Source organism: Trichechus manatus, unplaced genomic scaffold, assembly GCF_000243295.1.
Source record: "Trichechus manatus latirostris isolate Lorelei unplaced genomic scaffold, TriManLat1.0 scaffold00155, whole genome shotgun sequence".
Lineage (NCBI taxonomy): Eukaryota > Metazoa > Chordata > Mammalia > Sirenia > Trichechidae > Trichechus > Trichechus manatus.
The window spans coordinates 2,870,453-2,891,904 of NW_004444091.1; the positions used below are offsets into that span (position 1 = coordinate 2,870,453).

At 57.9% G+C, this 21,452-nt stretch overlaps 1 protein-coding gene across 1 annotated transcript in view; it reads right to left on the reverse strand.

Annotated features, from left to right (window-relative positions):
• Positions 1–4,477: 4,477 nt before the first annotated feature.
• Positions 4,478–21,452, reverse strand: part of CAMK2B (calcium/calmodulin dependent protein kinase II beta) — an 89,387-nt gene continuing 72,412 nt past the window's right edge. Inside the window, exons 16-23 of the mRNA XM_004386112.1 lie at positions 20,590–20,627; positions 20,408–20,479; positions 18,795–18,839; positions 16,916–16,964; positions 5,963–6,038; positions 5,718–5,812; positions 5,306–5,540; positions 4,478–4,632 (exon numbers count right to left, since the gene is read on the reverse strand). Of these exons, the coding sequence (XP_004386169.1) occupies positions 5,308–5,540; positions 5,718–5,812; positions 5,963–6,038; positions 16,916–16,964; positions 18,795–18,839; positions 20,408–20,479; positions 20,590–20,627 (608 nt within the window). The 3' untranslated portion in view covers positions 4,478–4,632; positions 5,306–5,307. The remainder of the gene's footprint in view (positions 4,633–5,305; positions 5,541–5,717; positions 5,813–5,962; positions 6,039–16,915; positions 16,965–18,794; positions 18,840–20,407; positions 20,480–20,589; positions 20,628–21,452) is intronic.

Below are 21,452 nucleotides of genomic sequence, written 5' to 3' on the forward strand. Positions count from 1 at the left end.
AGATGGCCGCCATGATGGTTTGACTTGCTGACAGGAACCCTTGTTTCTTTCTGCTGTTAACCAGGTGAGGGAGCCCCAGAGTAGAGAAGTTGCCCTGTAGCCTCTGAATCCTGTTCCCTGGTGGAAGCTTAAAACCGGGACACCCCCCTGGGCCCGAGACAGGGAGACCTGCTGCCCGAGGCCTGGACACACCAAATCCATAGACCCCACCAGACTCCCTCACGGGTCTGGTGGGTGCTGGGCCCTGCAGGGCGGTGCAGGGAGGAACAGCCCGTCCTGCAAGTCAGACTGCGGTCCAGAACCTGGTCTCACACTTGGGAAAGAGCTGAGCCGGTGGCCCCGTGAATGTGGGGTCAAAGGCAGGCCTGACTCCTGTGCCCCTCGTTTGATCAGTTACAGGCCAGGCCCGTTTGATTTCAGCTCCCGGCAGGCGGCCCGGGGACCTGTTCCAGCTTGGACTCTAGGGGCTGAAACCAGAGAAGCCCCTGCCTGGCCCAGAAGCAGCTCAGGCTGTATGTCAGGTGGCCCAGCGTCAGCTCGCAGGCTGCCAGGCTTCCTGCAGAGACCTGTGCCTAAAGGAATTCTAATTAAAAGGATGACCGATGAAACACCTCAGACTGACCCCTCAGTGGATCCTGGGCTGCTGGGCCCAACTGTGTGCAGAGCGATTCCCACCCTGTCTGCAGAAAGACCTCAGAAATGGCGTGTGCATGAGGGCACGCCCCACTCCAGAGCCAGGACCTCCAACCAGGGGCACAGGGCAGGGATGGTGGCCCCTGTGGCCCTCCCTGCCACACCCACCCCTTCTCCCCCTTCCGGAGAGTCTGGCCTGGAAAAGCTGCCTGGGCCGCATCTGATTACAGCTGATAGGTGAGTGGAGCCCTAGATACAGCGCTCTGCCTGGGACAGCAAGACGTGCCACTGCCTCCACAGGCTGTCCTAGATTCTCTGCCTTGCAAGCGTTACCACTAGGCCAGTGGGGCACTTGTAGGGGGCACTCGCTCCGGGACCCCCAGTGATGTGAGGGTGTCTGTGACCAAGTGTCTGGAACAGTGGAGAGTGCTGGGACTTCGCCATTCCTGGGGTCCCTCAAGCCACCACCCCTACTCCTCATAGATAGCACTGAGCCATCTGGGACGGCCCAGGGCGAGAGGCCCGAGGCATCGCCTGACCAAGGGAGGGGCGGGCAGGTCTAGGAGTGGTTTTGAAGCCCACATTTCTGTCCTAAGAAAGCAGCAAGGTGTAAGGTGGGATAGGCAGCTGGCAGGGCCTGCCTTTCTGGCCCAGGGCCTGGGTGCCATGTGGATGACAGGGCAGGGGCCAGAGCAGCACTAACCCAGCCACCACAGGACAGGTGGGGTGCTTCTGAGGTCTCCTATTGTGGGGGACAGCTGGATGATGCAGCTCCCCCAGGGCGATAGAGCACAGGTGGTAGGAAGAGACTGGGCTGGGGATGGGCTTCCACTGCCTGATCTGACTGCCTTTAGGATTACCCTGATGCCCTTATGCCCTACTCCCTCCCCTCTTGGTCCCAGGCTGCCCACTGCCTGTTCACCCACTGTCGCTGCCCACAGCGCAGTCACCCCTGCTGTTTCTGACTCCTATATAGACGTGTGGGGCATCATCCCTGCAGCCCAGCGTGTTGGGTGTGAGGTACAGGCCCTCATGGGCGTGTCTGCTGTATATTTATTTGGCCTTCGTGGTTGGTACACAGATGTCAAATGGGTGGCTGAGATGAGAAACTCAACAGGACAGAGCCTGGTCAGGGGCCAGGGCTCCTCCCACCCAGAGATGGCCACTGGGTGATTGCAGAGATGGGGGCCTTGAGGTGGTGACAGCTTTCAGTCCCTGAGTGCAGGGAAGATGGCTCAGCCCGAAGGACCTGGAGGGACTGGAATGGGGGACAGCTGGCTGAACCATGAAGTGTGGCTGCTCAGACTGCACCTCCAGGCGGGGCCTGAGGCTGGAGCACCTGCCTAACCCTCCCTCCTTGCCCAACACTGGGTGGACTCTGGGCTGGGACTGGCCTGGGGCCTCACCACAGGAGTCCTGGGTCTGAGTTGGGGTGGGGTTGGCAGGTCCTGTCACAAACCACCCAGCTGCACGTGAAGCAGTTTGTCCTGTTTTTATTTGCAGTTTCCCGAGACAGAACAAAATAAGAATTTTTGTACACTTACAAGGCTCAGAAAGAAAAGACAATAAAACTCAGCAAAAAGAGAAGGGAGGAAGGTCCACTGGCACGGGGGCAGCCGGCGAGCCTCCGCACGCCCCCGCAGCCGGGCGGGCCACGCACGGACACCTAGTAGCAATGCGGGGTGTGGTTCTCTTTAGAGGTCATGCAAAAGAACTGTCCCCCCAAAAAAGGAAAACAAAAACAAAAAAAACAAAAACCAATGATCCCAGACAGGCGGCTCTGTGGTAACAGCAGGAGCAGTGGCAAAAGAGACCACCACCCTGCCCAGGGCCTCACGCTCACGGAGCCTGGAGATGTTTACCCTGTGTCCATGGAGGGAGGGAGGGCCCGGGCACCGGCCATCCTGAGCAGAGTGTGGACGGCACAATGGGTGTCCACTCTGAGTGTCCCTCGATAGACAACCCCCTGAATGTGGGATCCTGGGTCTGCTCCCCACTCTACGTCCCTCCCTCAGCTTGAGTTGTTGGGGGAAGATAAAGTCCTTGTTGAAAATGCAACCTGAATTGAAGGTGGCTGGTATTGGGTAGGGTCCTCCCCGGGGCCTCTTCCTCCCTGGCCCCTCATCTGGCCGACCCCTTGAGCTCTTCTCTGCAAGTGTGTGATCTCCTGCACCACATGGTGCCCACCCACCACACCAGACACCTGATGCCCATAGTTGTGCTCCTGGGGCTACGGACTGTAGAGACACAGGCTCCTCCCCCACCCTCCAGTCACCTTGCCTCACATGCCAAATGGCAGCTGGTGGGCACAGCCATGCCCCCTGGATCCCTCCCTCAAGTCCCATTTGCTGGGCCCTGCTCCCAAGTGTCCACGCTGGTCCTTCCTTAGTCTCCAAGAGGGCCAGGCAATCATAGTTTCCTCCTGCCCACAGCCTGCCTTCTTGCCCACTGCCGGGTCCCTGATGCCTCCAGGGCTTGGCTGGAAGGTGCTGCGGACTCAACGTCTCCTTGCAGGCTCACACTCCACCAGGGCCCAGCAGAGTCAGGGGCCCCGGCTCTGGGCGCTGTTGGCCTGGGATGGGAAGCAGCACCACCAATGGCTCCCCTAGTCAGCCCCACTACTTCCTGCCTGCCTGCTAGCTCGTACACTGAGAACCTCCTGTGCTGTGTTCCAACCTTGGCTTTTGAGCAGCTCCAGGTTCTCCTCCCTCTGCTTCCAGACCCAGGTGCCGCAAACACACCTATTTCAGAAAACACCTGTTCAGACACTGCCTCAGCCCAGGTGGCCCCACAGCCACCTGTCTCCATGCCTTCTGCCCCCTCAGCTACTTCTTGCATCACCCTGCAGCTCAGCCACCACAAACACTGCCCGGCCGCCTCCGATGCAGTCAGGGCATGAGGCCCACAGTTCTTCCTCGTGTCTGCTTCCAGGTGGTGACGGGACTGACCAGGAGGGCCTGGCCAGAGAAGGGAGGGGGCCAGCCCCAGGCAAAGGCCCCCACAGTGGGCGTGTCCTTTTGGCCTGCCTCAGGCAGACACGAAGTCTGAAACTATAGTGCATCCGCTCTGCACCTCACTGGCCTCTGAGAAAAGACCAGAGCTGCTTGGGGTCTTCTGGGATGGTCTTGAGGGCTGGGTCAAGCCCAAGGCAGAGTCCCCAGTCGCTTCTGGTTTCTTCCACTATGTCTCCATCATCCTCCCAGAGGGTGGCAGCATCCAAGGCCCAGCCAGGAATGCCAGCTCCAGGGGCTGAGGGACTGGCCTGGCCCTGTGCTGGAGTGCATCATCCATGGCTGGGGATGGGAATGTGGGCACAGGGAGAGCCCCACACCCATCCCTAAAAAGGATGACGGGCAGAAGAGAAGAAAGAAACAAAGCAGGAAGGAACAACAGCAACTCTCAGGCACAAGTAGCAGAGAAAGGAGGGTAGGCCCAGAGGGACATCCACGGCCCCATCCCCTGGCCCCATCCCCAAAGATGCCTGACAGCTCACGGCAGCCACTTGCAAGCACACCACTGCAGAGGCCCATGCACTGGCAGAGAGAATGCAGATGCCTTAGTTTGTGGGGGTGTGTGTTATCTACCGAACTAACACCATTCAACACAGGGTCAGAAGAGGGGGTGGAGCCTTGTGGACAATTTCACTGCCCCACCTGGTCAGTGGAGGCCGAGGCACTGGACGGACATGTGGAGCTGTGGGGGGAGTGGCTGGTTGGTTTCAAAGCCCCACAAACGCCAGTGATTTTTACAGATTTTTTCTGTTTTTTTTTTTTTTTTTCATTTCATCCCATGTCAATTTTTTTTTTTTTTTTGTGGTTGTCGTTGTCATCATTTAGTTTGTAAAAAGAAATCACATCTGGTCTTGGTTTTTCTGCAGACACAGGCACCAGGGGAGGGGATGAGGCAGACACGAACATGCGACAGGCAGGCCGTGCACCCCGAAGGGCAGCTTGGCTCCAAACACCAACTTGATCAGGATGAGCCCACTGGCGGGCAGCTCTGAAACACAGGGCAGGCAGGGCGGCCCCGTCACTGCCTGCTGGCTGGGACCACTTTCCTAAGCAAGCATTTTAACTTCTCTGACCCTAGGTTTTGTGGTCTGCAAAATGGGCAACCTGAAAGGAGGTTTAAAGTCAATATACACTGAAGGACCCAGCTCAGGAAATGGGGTTCAAGATATCATTACTCAATTACTCTACCGATCCTGTACAACTGAGATTTGACTTATGATGTCACTGCAACCACCACTTATGTAACTGGTCTCATGGAACAGTAACAATGCTGTCTTGTATTTGCTGGTCCTCGACAAGTGGGGCATCTGCCTGTACCCCTTACCCACCACTGGTGTGGCACCCATTGGCTGTGCTTGCAGGATCCTTCTCCACCCATTAAATCACCTAGGAAGCTCAGGTGAGTCCTGTCTCTTGCCAGCATGAGTGGCTTGGTCCCTCATCAGCTGTCCCAAACCCTGGGGGATCCCCTGCCACACCCAGCCTGGTCACCTCTTGGGTGAGAAGAGGGGGTAGCAGCCTGCCATCCTCCCGCATGTGACTTCACTGCTCTGGCTTCTCTCTCGGCCAACAAGAGCCAGCAGGGGCTCCCTGAGAGTGGCTCTGCCACGGTCCCCACCCCTCCCTCCCCACCGCCTCCCCTGCGATGCTGCTGCCCTGACCTTCACTGCAGCGGGGCCACGGGTGCGCCTGAGCAGTGGAAGTGCACGTTCTGCCACTTGCCGTCACGGCGGTGCCACACGCGGGTCTCCTCTGACTGGCTGGTGCGGGGCCGTCCCTGCCCATCAATGTACTGCGTGAGACGGATGTAGGCGATGCAGGCCGCGTCGTCGCCGATGACGTGCACGTGCGGGTTCAGGATGGTGGTGTGGATCGGCTTGCTGTTCTTGGCGAGCACTGCGAGATGGGCGGAGCGCTGGTTTGGGCACCTTCCCGTCCCCACCCCCAACGGCGGAGGGGCCTGGCGGTGATTCCTGCCCCGGGTCCCCGAGAGGTGGGGCGTGAGGCAGACCAACGCCCTGGCCCAGATGGCAGGTCTCCCTCCGGCTCCCCCCACCAGGCCCCTCCACTCACAGTTCTCAAAGTAGAATCTGTGGAAGTCCATCCCTTCTACCAGGTTGCCCAGAGCTTCGGGCTCAAAGGAGGTCAGGCCTGGGTCACAGATTTTCCTGGGGGGGCAAACACAGTGAGCAGGGCGTCCTCTGGACCCGGCTGGGGTAGGCGCCTCCCACCTCCTGTCCTGCCCCGTGCCCTGAGGAGGCGCCGCAGCAGCGCAGAGGGCAGCCCACTGCCCGCCCTGTCCGCCCGGCAGGACTCACGCATAGGCCTCAAAGTCGCCGTTGTTGACGGCCTCGATGAGCTGCTCCGTGATCTTGATGATCTCCTGTTTGCGGGCTGCAGGGGGCACACCACCAGTGAGTCCGTCAGCCCCAGGCGGCCCCGCACCCTTGGACTCCCTCTACCACCACCACAGAGGAAGGGAAGCCACGGAGAGCTTTTTTTTAAAATAAAACATTTTTAAATGATAGAAACACTCCATGCACATTACCAAATGTCTGGAAACTGCAGTAAGGGGGAAAACACCCTCCTAGGCCCAGCCCCGCAGTCCCTGGCAGTGTCCCCCTCCTGCTTCCTCCCTTCCTGGCCCTCACCCTTCCCTGCCAGCTCACAGCCTTCCAGCATCCCCTTCCCATCTGCTCTCTATGCCGCTATTCAACTGTTTCTGGAGGGTTTTCTGTGTACCAGGCCCAGGCTAGGAACTGGGGCCACAGCACAAGGACAAAGGTCCTGACCTCAGGAAGGGCCCCTGGCAGGGCAGCAGGTGGCTGCCCTGGGGGGGCAGCCGGCCAGGAAACGGGGCCAGGCTGGGGTGGTGGGTGCAGCATAAATGCAGGCTGGGGAGGGGTCTCTGGGAGCATTGGTGAGGGAAGCGAGAGGGTCTGGGGCAGGACTCCCACTAAGGCACAGCAGGACAAGGCCCTGGGGCGGCTCCCAATCTGGTCTCCGTAGCCTCCAAGCACCAGTCTCAGTGTTGCCTCCCTCAAGGGCCCCGCAGCCACACAGCTTCACCTCCCTACTCTCAGATAACTCCGAGCCTCCACTGTTTCTAGTCCTGGGCTCTGCTGATGCCTCCAGCACCATCTGCCTCTCCTGTCCCACCGCTTGGGGCCCAGGATCTGGGTCCACAGCCCCTCCCTCTGCACGCCCCCAAGATCCCCTGGGCAGCCCTACCTACCGCTGTGGCCCTAGCAAAGGTATTCACCTTTTTTATTTTTTAAATTAAAACTAGAATTCATTTTTATTGTAAAATATTTTAAACATACGGAAGAAGTATAGAGGATAATGTACCTGACGTACCCACACCCTTGTGGATTCAAATCTTAACATTTTTCATATTTGCTCTAGACATATTTTAAAGATAAAAAACATTTTGGATATAGGTGAAGATCCCTGTGTATCCCCTGCAATCTTGCTCTTCATTCGCTCTCCCTAGAGAAACATACTATCCTGAATCAGGTATGTAGCCATGTCCTTGCAGACACACACACGTGCACACACTCACACATGCACATACCTGCACACCACCACACACGTGTGCACACATATGTACACATCATAATGATTTTTAAAAGCAAAACACACGCACATGGTAAAAACTCAGATGTCAACAAATGCACTGAAAAGCCAGGCTCCTTGTGGGGGTCACAGGGTTTCTCAGCATGGGCCCTGTGGCCCTCCCTGTGTACCCCAGAGGGCCTTGACCCGCCAGCACTCTGTATGGCCACATTCCCGAAAGGGCTGCCTGGCGTCTCCGTGTGGACGTGCTGCCATCCACTCAGTAAGGCCCTGATGATGGGCATCCACGTGGGGTCCACGCTGGCCATGAATGCTGTGGTGGGCAGCCCTGAGTGCTCCGCAGAGGGAGGAGGCTGAGGAACTGCAGAGTCTGAGAGTCTAATCTCAGGCCACTATGAGGGGTGTGGCCACCTGCCCCCTGGGGACAGCCCTGTCTACCTCCCCTCCCTGGGAGGTCCGGGAGGTACCACTGGTATCATGTGGTGCAGGGTGGGGGTGCCCCATGTCTGCTATTGGTCTGGGTCTGGGTGGAGCTTCATTTTTAGAACAGGACACAGCCACATTTAAGTGCCTCACTGCAGAACCCATTCCCTACTGCCTGGTGGTCCCTGGAAGATACCTCGGGGAGGATGGGCCTGGGGCTCTGGAGCCCCTTCTCTGTGACCACGAGTCCTGCTCTGCACACCTTAGCCCCACCCCCTCTGCCAAGCTCCTGAGAGGGCACCTGGGCTCTGTCCTGGCACAGCCAATAGCCCTTTGTCCTCACCCTCTTGACACTTCAGCTTCCACCCCAGCAGCAACTCTCCTCTCTCCCCTCAATCGCTTTGCTCCAGCCCACCCATCTCTCTAGCCCTGCCTGGGGAGCTTCCCAATTCTGAAGCGTCTGCTTTCCCTCTTGCCTCTCTCCCCTGGGGACCTCATGCACTCCCGCTGCTGCTCCAGCCACTTCTCTGGAGGTGGCTCTGGACTTTCTATCTTCAGGCCTGACCTCTCCTCCAGTTTCAGTCCAATGTTGCTGGCCCAGACATCTTTCTGCTCCCAGGACAATGCCCTGCTGCACTCGTCTGCCCCTTGCCTGGCTGATGGACACCTTCCCTACCTGCACATCATCCTCCCTGCAACCACAGCACCCACCACGCCTTCTCGCCACCTGGCCTGTCTCCATTCTGGGTGATCTAGGCCCCTCACTACCTTCTTCCTGGTGTCACTCCGCACCTCCCACAGATTGCAACAATTTCAGCATCCCACTCCTGCTCAGGAGCCCACCCTGTCCCTAGGTGGTCTGTGGAGGGCATAGTGAAGGGTCTGTTCCTCTTCAGTTCCTGGACAATGCTTCCAATCACATTAAGGGAGACATCTCTGGTGTTAACATGTCCTGAACTCCCTGTGACACCTGTTAATCTCCCTTTCTAACAAACAGATAGGGGCTGGCCCAGTACGAGACCCTCAGCAGACAACAGAGTGCAGCTGGAATTGAATGGCATTGTTCTGCTTCCCATGCACTTTTACAGTGACCTTATACTCGTGGTAAGTGAAGCTAATCTTCCATTTAGTGAAGTAATATTGAGTTTTTAAAAACTAAATATAATTAAAAATGGGAGTCAAGAGGAATAATGGGTTGGGGGATACTGGCACCCATGTTGCCAAGCCATGGAGCCTGAGACTGCAGCCAACACAAAGCTCCCACAGCCTCACAACTATGCTTAGCAGTGACAGCCAGCAGCCTGGCAGCCCTGGAGGGGGCAGAATGGGCTTGAAGCACCCCAAAAACTCCATCCCAGAAAACTATCCCTATCTGACTGGCAGCTCATGGAAAAACTCCATTCTCAGGGCTGGTCCTTATTTGACCTGACTCAAAGCTTACTCTGGATACACAGCCTCATTCACAAGACATTTGCTGAAAACAATCAGCAGCAACTGTTTAACACCACAGCTGCCTGAGGCAGTGTTACCAGCTGTGGCTAAAAAGAGGCCAACCAAAAATCTTAAAAGGAAAAACCGAGGAAAGAGATGTTCGTGTGGACTTTGGAAAGCTCTGTCAGCTTCCTGGGGATACTGGAGGGCAAGTGCGTGCAGGGCTCTGCACAGGCCAGGACAGACCTGAGAAGGCCCTATGTTTTCTCCTTGGGTTGACCTGGAGGCTCTGCACAAGCAGGGTGTGAAGGCTAAGGCAAAGCTGTCAGCTACATGGTTGAGAAGTGCAAGACTTGTACCCTTGATACTATAAAGCATCACTGAGAAAAATTAAAGGGGATCTAAATAAACGGAAGGACATCTCTTGTTTGTGGACTGGATGACTTAATAATATGAAAGTAGCAATACTCCCCAAATTGATCTAAATATTCAACACAATCCCTGTCAAAATCCCAGCAGCATTGTTTTCCCCATAAATTGATAAGCTGATCCTAAAATTCACATGGAAATGCAAGGGGCCCAGAATAAACAAAACAACTTTGAAAAAGAAGAATAAGCCTGAAGGACATACATTTCCCAGTTTCAAAACTTACTACAACGCTACAGTAATCAAGACCATGTGGTATTGGCATAAGGATAGACACATAGATTAATGGAATAGAATTGAGAGTCCAGAAATAAACTGATACATTTATGGTTAACTAATTTTTGACAAGGGTGCTAAGACAATTCAATGGGTGATAGAACAGTCTTTTCAACAAATGATGCTGGGACAACAGGATTTTCACGTGTAAAAGAATGAAGTTGGACCTCTTCCTCACACCATGTATGAAAATTAACTCAAAATGGACCAGAGACTTAAATGCATTAAAACTATAAAACTCTTAGAAGGAAATACAGAAGTAAATCTTCATGATCTTGGATTAGACAATGTTTTCTCAGATGTGACACCACAAGCACAAGCAATGAAAGAAGAAACAGATACATTGGATGTCATCCATACTAAAAACCTGTGCTTCAAAGGACTATCAAAGGGAAAAGGCAACTCACAGAATGAAAGAAAATAATTACAAATCATATATCTCATAATGGACTTGTATTCAGAATATATACAGAAGGCTTACAACTCAACAATTAAAAGACAAGTAACCTAATTAAAAAATGGGCAAAGGTTCTGAATAGACATTACTCTAAAGAAGATGTAGAGATGGCCAATAAGCACATCAAAAGATGTTCAGCATCATTAGTCCTCAGGGATATGCAAATCAAAATCACAATGAGATATCACTTTACATCCACTAGGATGGCTACTATCAGAAACACAAAACAACAAATGTTGGTGAGAACGTGAAGAAATTGGAAGCCTCGAACTTTGCTAGTGGGAATGTAATGTGGTGCAGCCACTCTGATAACAGTTTGGCAGTTCTTCAGAAAATTAAACATATAGTTACCAGCAATTGCACTCCTAAGTATATACCCAAAAGAACTGAAAACATATGTCCACACAAAAATCTGAACAGAAATGTTAACAGTCACATTACTCATAAATGCCAAAAAAGTGGCAACGAACCAACTGTCCGTCAACTAATAAATGGATAAATGTGGTATATCTATACAATGGAATATTATTTGGCCATAAAAAGTAATGAAGTCCTGACATATGCTACATCATGGATGAACTTTGAAAGCATTATGCTAAGTGAAAGCCAGTCACAAAAGGCCACATATTGTCTGATTCCATTTATATGAAATATCTAGACTAGTGAAATCCACCGCGACAGAAAGTAGATTAAAAGTTGCTGGGGGGCAGGGGATGGGGAGTAACTGCTAATGGGTATGGAAAATGTTCTTGAAATCATATAGTGGTTATAGCTGCACTAGAAATCACTGAATTGTATGCCTTAAAACTGTCAGCTTTACAGTATGTGAATTGTATCTAAGTAAGTTTTTCTTTAAAGAAAGAAACAGGAGTCAGTATAAACAAAATACATTAAGTATACAAGAGAAGAAGGGATATATGGTTACAGCACAAATCACGAAAATGGTAACCGTATGCTTGAAGTCTGGGAAATACCACACCCATTCTACAGATAAGGAAGTTGAGGCTTCACAAGGCAATTCACACAGCTGTGAGTGAGGCCTGGAGCTGGGTGCTGCCTTCTGACCCTACTGAAACACTGCTGCACAGACCTCAGCACAGCTCAGCCCCAGTGCTGCCCTGTTTTGGGTTGTTTCCTGGTGCGAGTGTGATCCTTGTCTCCCAAGTGGCATGCGGGCACTTCTGTGTCCCCAGTGTCTTGGGCACTGGAGAAGCACAAGATACACAGGGAGGGAGAGAGGAAGGAGGCACCCCAGGGGGCGGCAGGTATGGAGGGGCTTCTGCCCATGAAGAAGACCCTATGGAGCCTGATAGCTGAGGACCAGCTGGGCCCACAAAGCCGTGGCAGGTGGCATGGGGTCCAGCCTGGGAGGAGCCCTGCCAAGTGCATGTCCCCAGAGGGCAGTGCTGAGAGGCCCTAGAGGGTACAGGCTCCAGGCTCCTTTTCATAGGCAAACAGTCCAGTTAGGGCCAGAGCAGGTTCTGTCTCACCAGTTCCTTCTGGGACCCCTCCCTCTGTGCCAGCCAGGGCTAAATTCACCAGCCCCCCTAGAGGTCAGCGAGGGAACTCCCATATGCCCTGCCCAGGCAAAGCAGCTTCCAGGGATCAGTTTGGATTGAGCATAATCCCAGATTCTAGACAACAGCCTGGGTAGGGGAAGGCGAGATGGTGGCCCTGGCACCTGAGGGGGCCTCGCTGAGGGCCTGGGGGCCAGGGTGCCAGGGCACCTACCCTGATTACAAACTAAGCTGTCAGGAGGTCCTGTTGCCTGGGCTACTGGGCGCTCTCGAGGCAGGCCCATCAAGCTGGTCCTCTCTAGAAAAGCCCATTTGTGCCCAGTCCTGGCATCCCTGGGCTGGAGAGGGAGGGCTCACGGAGCTGAGCTAAGCCTCCCCTGGGCAGGCACTCTGCATACATCCAGGCTCAGCCCCTTGGCTCCAGTGTGAGGCAAAGCTACGATGCACCCCACAACCCTGTGACCCTGCCCTGTTCCTTCACTTGCTGATCCCCCAGCACTCCAGGAGCTGGGATGCTTGGGGTGCCAGAGTGACCTCCAGGAGTGACGACCCAGCTCAGCGAGGGCCACCCCACAGCCTGCGTACCCAGCCCCCAGCACTGCTCAGCTGCTGACTGTCCTCTCCCTGGCCTGGAGTACTCCGGGGGGTGGCCACACTGAGACCCTCCACTCAAGCTCTCAGTCTCCAGGTGGGCCCAGACCAACTGTGGCCCTCGCCCCCAGCCAACCTCAGGGCAAACCTGTGAAGGGGCCCTGGCTGGCCACGTCCGTCCAGGCTGCCCTCCCTGCCTCAGGTCCCTCACCTGTGAACCCGGCCCTGTACCATCTGCAGGGGCTGGAGGGCCCAGGAGGCACTTTAAAATTGGACAGGAGGATTTCCTGACACCTCCAGAGGCTCAGCTGGCCCCACAACCCCTCCATCGCCAGCCCCTCAGCAGTTGGCCTCCAGTTCTTCACCCAACCCTACGCCCGGCCCCCCTCACACCTGCAGGCTGTGTCCCCAGCCGCTCCCCTCCCCCCAGAGCTCCAGGAGCTCCACTCTCTCCTCTCACCCCTGCTGCCCCCCTCAGCAGGGCCAGTCCTGGCCGCGTCTGCACAGAGCCCCAGGTGCTCTGCGTACTCACCCAGCCACTCCCCGGCCATTTTGGGCCCCTGTGCCCTGGCATCCACTCGCCCTGGGCCCAGCAGCCTCTTCTCGGGGAGCATTTCAGCACTGCCTCCCGGCCCCGAGCGTCCCCAACGGTGGGGGCGGAGGCAGGGGCTGCAGCCCTGAGATGTCATCCATCCCTGTAAGTGATACACAGTGCGGGTGCCTGCGGTGTCCAGACAAGCTCGGGAGCCCCGCTGGCTCCTCCCAGCTTCAAGGCCAACCTGCATTTCTCTGCCTCCCTTCTCAGCCACCTCTGCACTTCCCACTGCCCCGCCAGCTCCCTGCTGCCCCAACTGCAGCCCCACCCTGCACAGGTGCACCTCAGATCCCGTGCTGTGCCCCACGGGCACGGGGACCCCCAGTCCAGTACTTCACAGTCTGCCAAGCCCTGCACAGTTGCTGGCTCGGCCACCCTGGTGCAGCCCGTGGGGCAGGGCCACCCTCATGCTGGTTACTGCTTACCCCACTTTTCACCCGGAGAAAAGTAGGGGCCACATGGCAGTAGGAGCTGTGGTTTAGCTACAAACCCTTGCTTTTTGAGTCTCTCCCCCTACACAGGTGTACTGCGTGCAAACACACACATACATACACACACACACACACACACACACACACACACACACACTTCTCTAAGTACAATTTTGATTTTCTGAGACCAAATGGTATTTTCATATGGTTCACCCTAACGCGCTGTGATACAGCAAGGGGACCTTGTGGCCCCGTCCAGTCTCCTGCCCTCCCCCGAAGCGGGCTGTGTCCCAGGCAGGCTGTGGGCACACCCACACAGCAAGGGGCCTCGGGCATCAGCGAGAACCCGAAAAGCAGCAGCAGCCCCTTTAGACGGCTACTTACACGGGGCGAGCAGGGGGCCTAGGAGAGTTGGAAACGGGCAGGGTGGGGGCCCGACTGGTGGGGGACTCTTGATTTCCAGGGTCCCCAAGCCCCTCCTCACTGAGCTCAGGATGTCAGAGATCCTGGGGGCTGGGGCAGAACAGACAGATGGTGAGCACAAGGCAGGCACATGGGGCAATGGGAGAACCTGTGGCTTACAGGCCAAGCCCTGGGGGGCACAATGGGGGGTATGTGAAAGACGTGGGGAGATGAGGAGGGACGTGAGGATGGGAACCGAAAGGGAAAGGCTGGAAGAGTCTGTGGGGGGACTTGGGAGACTCTGGGGGAAAAGATGTGGGGGAATGAAGGGGACGGAAGGGGAGGAAATGAAGGAGTTTGTGGGGGCATTTGGAGGATGGGGAGAAGTGGAGGGGACGGAGATGTTTTTTGGGGGATTTAGAGGATGTGGAGGAACATGAGGGGCTATGGGGGATGGAAGGGGAGAGGATGGAGGAGTTTGTGGGTGAACTTGGGGGAATGCAGAGGATGTGGTGGGGATGTGGAGAAACACGGGGCATGGGGGGTTGTAGGGAGTTGTAGGGGATGTGAGAAGACACAGAGACACTGGGGGCAGAACAGTGATATGTGGGGACAGGAGGGGAAAACGTGGGGGATGGGGGGGCTCCAGGAAGGAATGTGCACCTGTTTGTGGAGGTGTGTTGAAAGCTGCTTTAGGCAGAAAGTGGCCACTTGGCCTAAAAGGGACAGAGGACACTCCTGCTCAGAAAAGGACTGAGCAAGGGCTTGACAGACGGACAGGAGTGAATGAGCGAGCAGAAGAACGTGACCAGGAACAGATGGTCTCAGCCCCAGGTGGACAGCCCTTTCAGGGCTCGCCTTTTAAAGAAGCAGAGCTGTGAACGTGGAAATATCTTTCTTTAACACTTTCTTGGCCATGAACCCCTGGAACCTTGGCCCTGGGGGACTCAGGTCACAGACACCTTCTGCTTTGGACACCTGTGTGGAAAGGAGCTCACATGAGGAGCCCTCCACATGGGGACGGCGTACCCCATGGTCAAGGGGGGCCAGCAGCCTCAGAGCTGCCTGGGCCAGGTTCCAGGGTGGAGCCCAGCAGTGGCAGTTGTGGGTCTGCTGGCTGCTGTGATGAGGGACACCAGGAGGGTCCTTGCTTGCCCGAGCTGCAGGACGGACCCTCTGGGGGAGTGGCCCAGGGCTGGGGGAGCCAGCTGTAGGGTTTGGGAAGAAGGGAGCTGGTGGGATGTGAGCATGGGGCGGGGTTTGGGCCCCTAGAGAGAAGCTGGGGTGTTTCATCCCCCTGCCCTGAGTTAGCACAGGATGCCACACCAGATGCCCGCACAGCTCTGCCTGGCCCCGGGCGGTTGCCCGCAATGGAAGCCGAGGCCGTGCAGGGGGCGCAAGGAAGCCGATTAGCCACCAGGCCATTTGCAGGAAGGCCCCGGCAGCAGAGTAGCAGGCCTGGGGTGGCTACTTACACGGGGTGGGCAGGGGGCCTAGGAGAGTTGGAGACAGGCAGGGCGGGGGCCCCTTGGCTTCCCTGAACCCCTCCTCACCAAGCTCAGGATGTCAGAGATCCTGGGGACTGGGGTGGAACAGATAGTGAGCAAAAGAAAGCAGTGGGGGCACTTGGGGGAGAAAACTGCAGGGGGAGAGCCAGGGCCGGGAGCCTGTAGGTGAAAATGATGGGCTCTGCCCTCCGCTCCCACGGACTTCCTGCCCCTGGCGCCTGGGGCTGTCAGGCACCTGGGGGAGGACTGCAGTGTGAGGGGTTGCCCCTCTTGGTGCGCGTCCCCCCAGTGGTATGTGGGGAGTGAAGGAAGGGATGTGGGACTAGCTATGGGCTGCCCCAGTGGGCCACGGCAAAGGGACAGCACCATAGCAGGGACAGCGGTATGGTCTTTACCTACCAAAGCAGACAGGTCGTGGCTGCCTGCAGACTCGAAGCCAATCTGGACCACATCAGGGTGGCTTGGGGGGCCAAGCAAGGCATCCAGCCAGCCTCGAAAGGCCCCTCAGGCCCCCTCTCCAACCTCTCCCACTGGCCGGAAGGGGTCCAGGTGGAGGCCCAGGGGTTGAGGCCTCTTCTATTCCCACCCCTCCTGTAGGAAGGGTCGCTGGGGTCCAGGTGGCCACCCTGGCGCTAAACCCCAAGCCACAGCCAGTACTGTCCTGCTGCAGAAATCCTTCCTGAACTGCTGCACCAGGCCAGGCACCTGGGAGGCCTCACAGCCCTGCCAGCTCAAAGGGGCTCTCGCTGGTCAGCTATGGGAAGCAGCACTCCTGCCTCTGCCCTGCCAAGGGTGTGGAGAGGGGGACAGAGCAGGGTGGTGCGGCCCTGGGTTCTCCCGCTGCCCCAGCACAGTCCTGAGGTGAGGTCAGGGCCATCTATGGAAACGTGTGGACGGAAACCAGGGTCAGGAGCCCATGCTGCAGCAACAGGTGGCCGGGAGGGCAGGGAAACGGGCTTCGGTGACAAGCTGGGAGTCTGGGCCTCAGAGAGTTCAAGGCCACCAGCTGCCCTGGGCTTTGTTTTGGGGGAAAGGCACCATCACCAAGGCCACTGGCCTGTCTCAGTGCTACAGGGGAAGGGAGGCCTGGGAACCAGGGTGTGAAACAGAGCACAAAGCTGTGAGACCCACACCCCTTTTAGAGGACCAGGATGAGTGAGACCACGGCAGGAAGGCAGGCTCCCTCGGCTCAGCAAACACAGCACAGAACGTTCCAGAGCCACCGTCAAGCTACCCCGATAATGCTACCTATCCACATGTCAACTTCAGCTATAGCTGAACCAAAAGCTTAGGAAACTTTAGGAGAAGAAAAGCATCTTTGAGCAAATGTGAACCACGTGAACCAGACAAGCCTCTCGAAGGTCAGCACAGCCACCCAGCACAGGCCTGGTCTCCCCTGGTAGCGAGCGGAGAACCAGACACACGAGGGGCGGGACATGGCTCCTTGATGGCCAGCTGGCGCCTGCCATCTCCCACGGAGGCTGCCCTGTCCTTCTGGGCCCTCCTGGGGCAGAGCCCCTCCCCAGGGAGACACACCCACGGTGCAGACTCACTGCCCAGCTTCTCCGGCCCCCCTCCGCCCTCCCACCCTAGCCCTGGTCATCCCAGAGTGCAGCAGAGGAAGGCCTGAAGGGTACCTTTTGTGTCTTCGTCCTCTATGGTGGTGTTGGTGCTGTCAGAGGACTCCTAGGGAAACACAGGGGAGCAGTAAGACTGGTGTCCCCAGGTGGAACTGGCGCTCAAGGCCTGTGGCGGGTGGGGTCAGCCCCAGGCGGGAGCTGCCAGAGCTCCCGGATGGCCCACTCCCACAGCACTGAATGACCAGGACCTCGAGGCCACCAGGGGGCTGTGGAGACACTCTCCCAGCTGCTGAGTTCCAGCCCTGGACACAGCGCCCAGCCATGACTGGAGGAGGTGGCCGTGGCTTCTGGCTGGTCACCAGGATGTCCCTGGTTACCAGAGGCATTCTCACCACTTCCTTCCAGGGCTGCGCAGGAACCCGCACCCCTCCCTGTCCCCAGGCACTGGGCTGCCTGCCTCTCAGAAGTGAGGCTTCACCCGCAACGGCAGAGACTTCACTTCACCCACCACAGGCAGGGAAAGATTCTCTTTAACAAGACAAGAGAGGGACTTCTGCCTTCTCAAGCCCTCAGACAAGATGGGACGTCCCAGGAACACAGGGTGAGAGGGTCAGCGGACGGAGCAAGAAGCCGCTCACAGGTCCTTTCCTAGGGGGTGAGGTGGGGGTGCTGGACCCTGTAGGCTGCCACTCCTGCCGAGGGCTGCCAGACCAGATGGTGCTGCTGACCCTGAGGGTAGCCTAGCCTGGGACCCATGGCCCAGTTCTGGCAGCTTACTGCCTTCAGATAAAGATTTAGGTTCATCCATCTGCCCCCAAGTCCCCAGGGAGGTCTGCTCCACTCCTCAGAAGAAACATCTTCACCCAAGGACCATGCCCCCAGCACCCAACTGAACACACTGCCTGGACCCCAGGTCAGAAGTATGTGTGTGTGTGTTGGGCAGGGGAGTCTTAGGGTTGCAAGGTCAGGATTCAGCACAGCCCCAGGAGGTTGCCTGGAGGCCCCTCTGCAGGGAGAGGACAACCCCGCCCCAGACACACGCTGTCTGGAGGAACATGCACCCAGGCTGTGGGAAGGGGCCATGCTGGACCCTCCTCTCACACCCTGGGGTGGCCTCCCTGCCCGCCCCAGGAGAAGGTGAGGCTGGTTCAATCAGATGTCTTCTGAGGACGGGCGAGGTGGGGGTGTGGTGGGGAGGAGGCAGGGGCTTGGCGGGCACAGCGGGCTGGGCACAGGCAGGCAGCCTGTCTGACCCCACCCCGCCACCCTCCCTTCCCTCCCCGAGGAGAATGTGATGTAATGAGGCATGGGAGCTGATGAGCAGAGAAGGGGGGGAGAAGAGAAGAGGGCCGTTCAGGGACGCCAGGCGGGAGAATGCGTGCGGACACGGGTGTGCACCCTGTCCCTGCCGGGTCAACACTGATGGGCATGGTGGGCGGTCCAGCCAGCCTTCTTCTGGAACCCTTTCAGTAGCTCTGGGTGTGGGAGACACTCTTAGTGCAGCCCCTCTTCTAGCTAAGCTGGGCAGGCCTGGCCACAGCCAGCAGGGGTGAGGCAGAGACAGCAGGGAGCCCTGGCCCCATGCTCATGGGGAACCCATGCTAATGAGGGTGCTGGTCACACTGTGGACCTCATTACACTGTGGCTGGGCACCCCACGCTGTGGCACCTGGACCCTCCCTGTAGGGGACCAACCGCCTGGCCTCAGTTCTCTGGGCCGAATGCAAATTGTCTGTCCTGCAGCCATCCAGACAGGAGGCTGCATCCTGCACTCCGCCTCCACACCACTCCTGCAACCTGGTCAGCACCCAGGCCCTTGCCCTGGACTTGGGGCCTGCTGAGGGCTCGGGGAGGCAGGAGGCCAGTGCCGGCCAGACTGCCATCTGCCTCCTCCCGGGCAGAGCTCCCACAGGGCACAAGGAAAGAGGCAGCAGTACCTTAATCCCGTCCACAGGGTTATGGATAACGGTGGTTTGAGGCTCCTACAGGAGAAGGAAGACACAGAGGAGGAGAGAGAGGGACAGTGAGAAGAACAGGAGAGCCAGGACGTGGAGACAGAGAGGAGAGTGCGCAGGGCATGGAGGGGGTGAAGGGAGGCGGCGGGAGTGCTCCTCGAGAATGGTTCAAAGGGGCTGCGAGTAACATGGAGAAGCTGACAGGAGCCAAGTGCGAGAGGGCAAGGCCATTCCAGAAGTGGGGAGCATGGCCAGGCTTGGGGTGGCGTGAGTGTACTGCCTGCTTGGGGGAGGGTGCCCCCTTTGCTGTCTGGACCTCCTGTCTCAGCATGGTGGGGGTGGCACATGGAGATGGATGGTACGAGATGGAGACTGTGCTGAGGCCTTCGAGGGCCACTGCCGGCCCCTCCAACCACCACTGGAGCTCCCAGCAGCTCCCACCTGCCTCACAGCCACAGCTCTCCCTCCCAGGCTGAGACTGTCCCCATGTAGAAACCCAGCCCTCCTGAAGCCAAGAGGGGCTGTGGGTGAAGCTGGGGACAGTGGTCCCAGCCTGGGGTACACGGGCACCCACACAGGCCTTCTTTCAAGCACACACAGGAGCCTCTGGACCAGCGAACCCCATCCTCTCAGGACGTCTTGCTCAGACTAGCACTGCACTCGTGGGTGCACCAGCTGGGGGTCACTAGGCAGGAGGGCCAGGGTGTCCTCTGCATTCACCACCTCCAGCCCCGCGGTGCCCTCTCACAGGCCACTCAGGGGTCGGCCCCATGGCGCCCTCCCTGCCCCATTCCTGCTCCTTTGGTTTTCCAAAAAGCCCCCCATGCAGCCGTTCTCAGGCAGTCTGGCGTGCAGACCCCGGCTCTACACCTGGCCTCCCCCAGCCACGGAGGGTGGCACACACAGACTGATGGCTGCGACAACCCTGGTTGCAAGGCTGCTACAGTGGGGTCAGGGCTGGCAGGCAGAGCTGGTCCCTGCTAGGGATGGGCGAGGGCACTGTGGCTCTCTCCTCCCTCCCTCTAGGTCCCTGGGTGTGTGCAGACGCCAGGACCAGGCCTTTTTTTTTTTTTGCCGAGACACTATGCCCACAGAGTGGCCCCACTTGGTGAGGGGTGGCACAGCCCCCACCTTCCAGATGCAGCAGCCTGGTGGAGACCCAGGGGAGAGGCTGAGGCAGACAGCACCTCAATGCCCAGTGGCACCTGATGACCCCACTCTGGGCTGCTCCTTCAGAGCCCCTCCAAGCCAGGCCTGACTGTGGCCTTGGCTTCAGCCTCCTCCGCCCCCTGGCCTGCACCCCAGGCCCTCAGGAGGCATTTCCCAAGACCCCAGGTGGCTGCAGAACCCCAGCCATCTGCACTCTCTGCTGGGCGGCCCCTCTGGGGGGTCACCTAAAAGTGGGATGGGCCCCAAGCAAGGGGCTCCTTGAGTGCCTGCCTGACCCTAGGCTCATGATGCAGCCTCTCTTGCCTAGAGGTAAGCCTGACCCTCACTCCCCCAGGGGGCACAGGGGCCAGTGTGGGGCCACAGGCTTCTGACGGAGGGGAAAACCACGACCCAGGGTGTGAGGAGGGCCGAGGAAGAGCCAGTACCAGGGCTGCAGGAGGCAGTGTTCCCTTGGGGCTGGTGACCGCTGCACTGTTTTTGGTGCTGTTCGTCTGGGGCTGTGGAGAGAAGGACAAGGAGCCTGTGAGACGTGGAGAACTAGCAGGGCTGTACACCTTCACGCCTGCCAAGGCAGCTTCCCCCATGCCCGGCCAGCAAGTGTCCTCACCTTGACTCCGTCTGCCTTCTTGTTCAGTAGACTCTTGGCTGCTGTGTGGGGGGAAAGGGCAGCATGAGCAGCGGTAGCCCTGGATTCTCACTGCCCCCCAGCTAAGGGCCTTCAAGGGCCCACGGGACTGGGTTGTGAGCTCTGTCCTGCCAGGGACCAGTGCCTCCCGCGAGCACCCGGTTCTGACAGCACGGACCCAGCACCCATAGATGTCTGTGCCCTGGAGCTGGCCGAGCGCAGCAGCCTGGCATGGTTCTGGTGGCTAGCCGGGCCAGTGCCCCCAGGGCAGCCAGTCATTTGGCCCAGGTCACCAGCGTCCCCCACCCAGGGTCTCTCAGCTCAGGGTCACCTCGCAGGCTAGGACACAGGGCGGGCAGGACCGGGGCTGTCGCCACCTACTGCTCTCCCTCCTCATGCTGGATGAAACACAGACTGTGTCCCAAGAAGTGGCTGGCCACCTGTGGGGCCACAAGAGGGTGCCAGGCTGGGCCCAGGCAGCAGGCCATGCCCCGAGAGGGGCACATGATCCTGTCACTCCTCCAGGTCCTGGCAGCGGTTGGCAGGTGGCCCATACAGGGCAGGGCTCCCAGGGCCGTGGGCCCCTCATTTGGGCCCAGCCCAGCTCCCAGCACACCTGGGATGCCTCACTCTCCCTACTTCTGAATGGGCGGAGGATTCTGGACTCTGAGTGGGGGTCAGCAAGATGGACACACTTGGCAGAAGGGGTCCAAAGGCCATTTCTATCCCAAGGCTCCCACGTCCATGTCACCCCAACACTCCTCCTCAGGGAGGCTGGGGGCCTGTCTTTCAAGCCCCTGCCTGCCCGCCCATCAGAGGCCTTGATGGAGCCACAGACCCAGTCC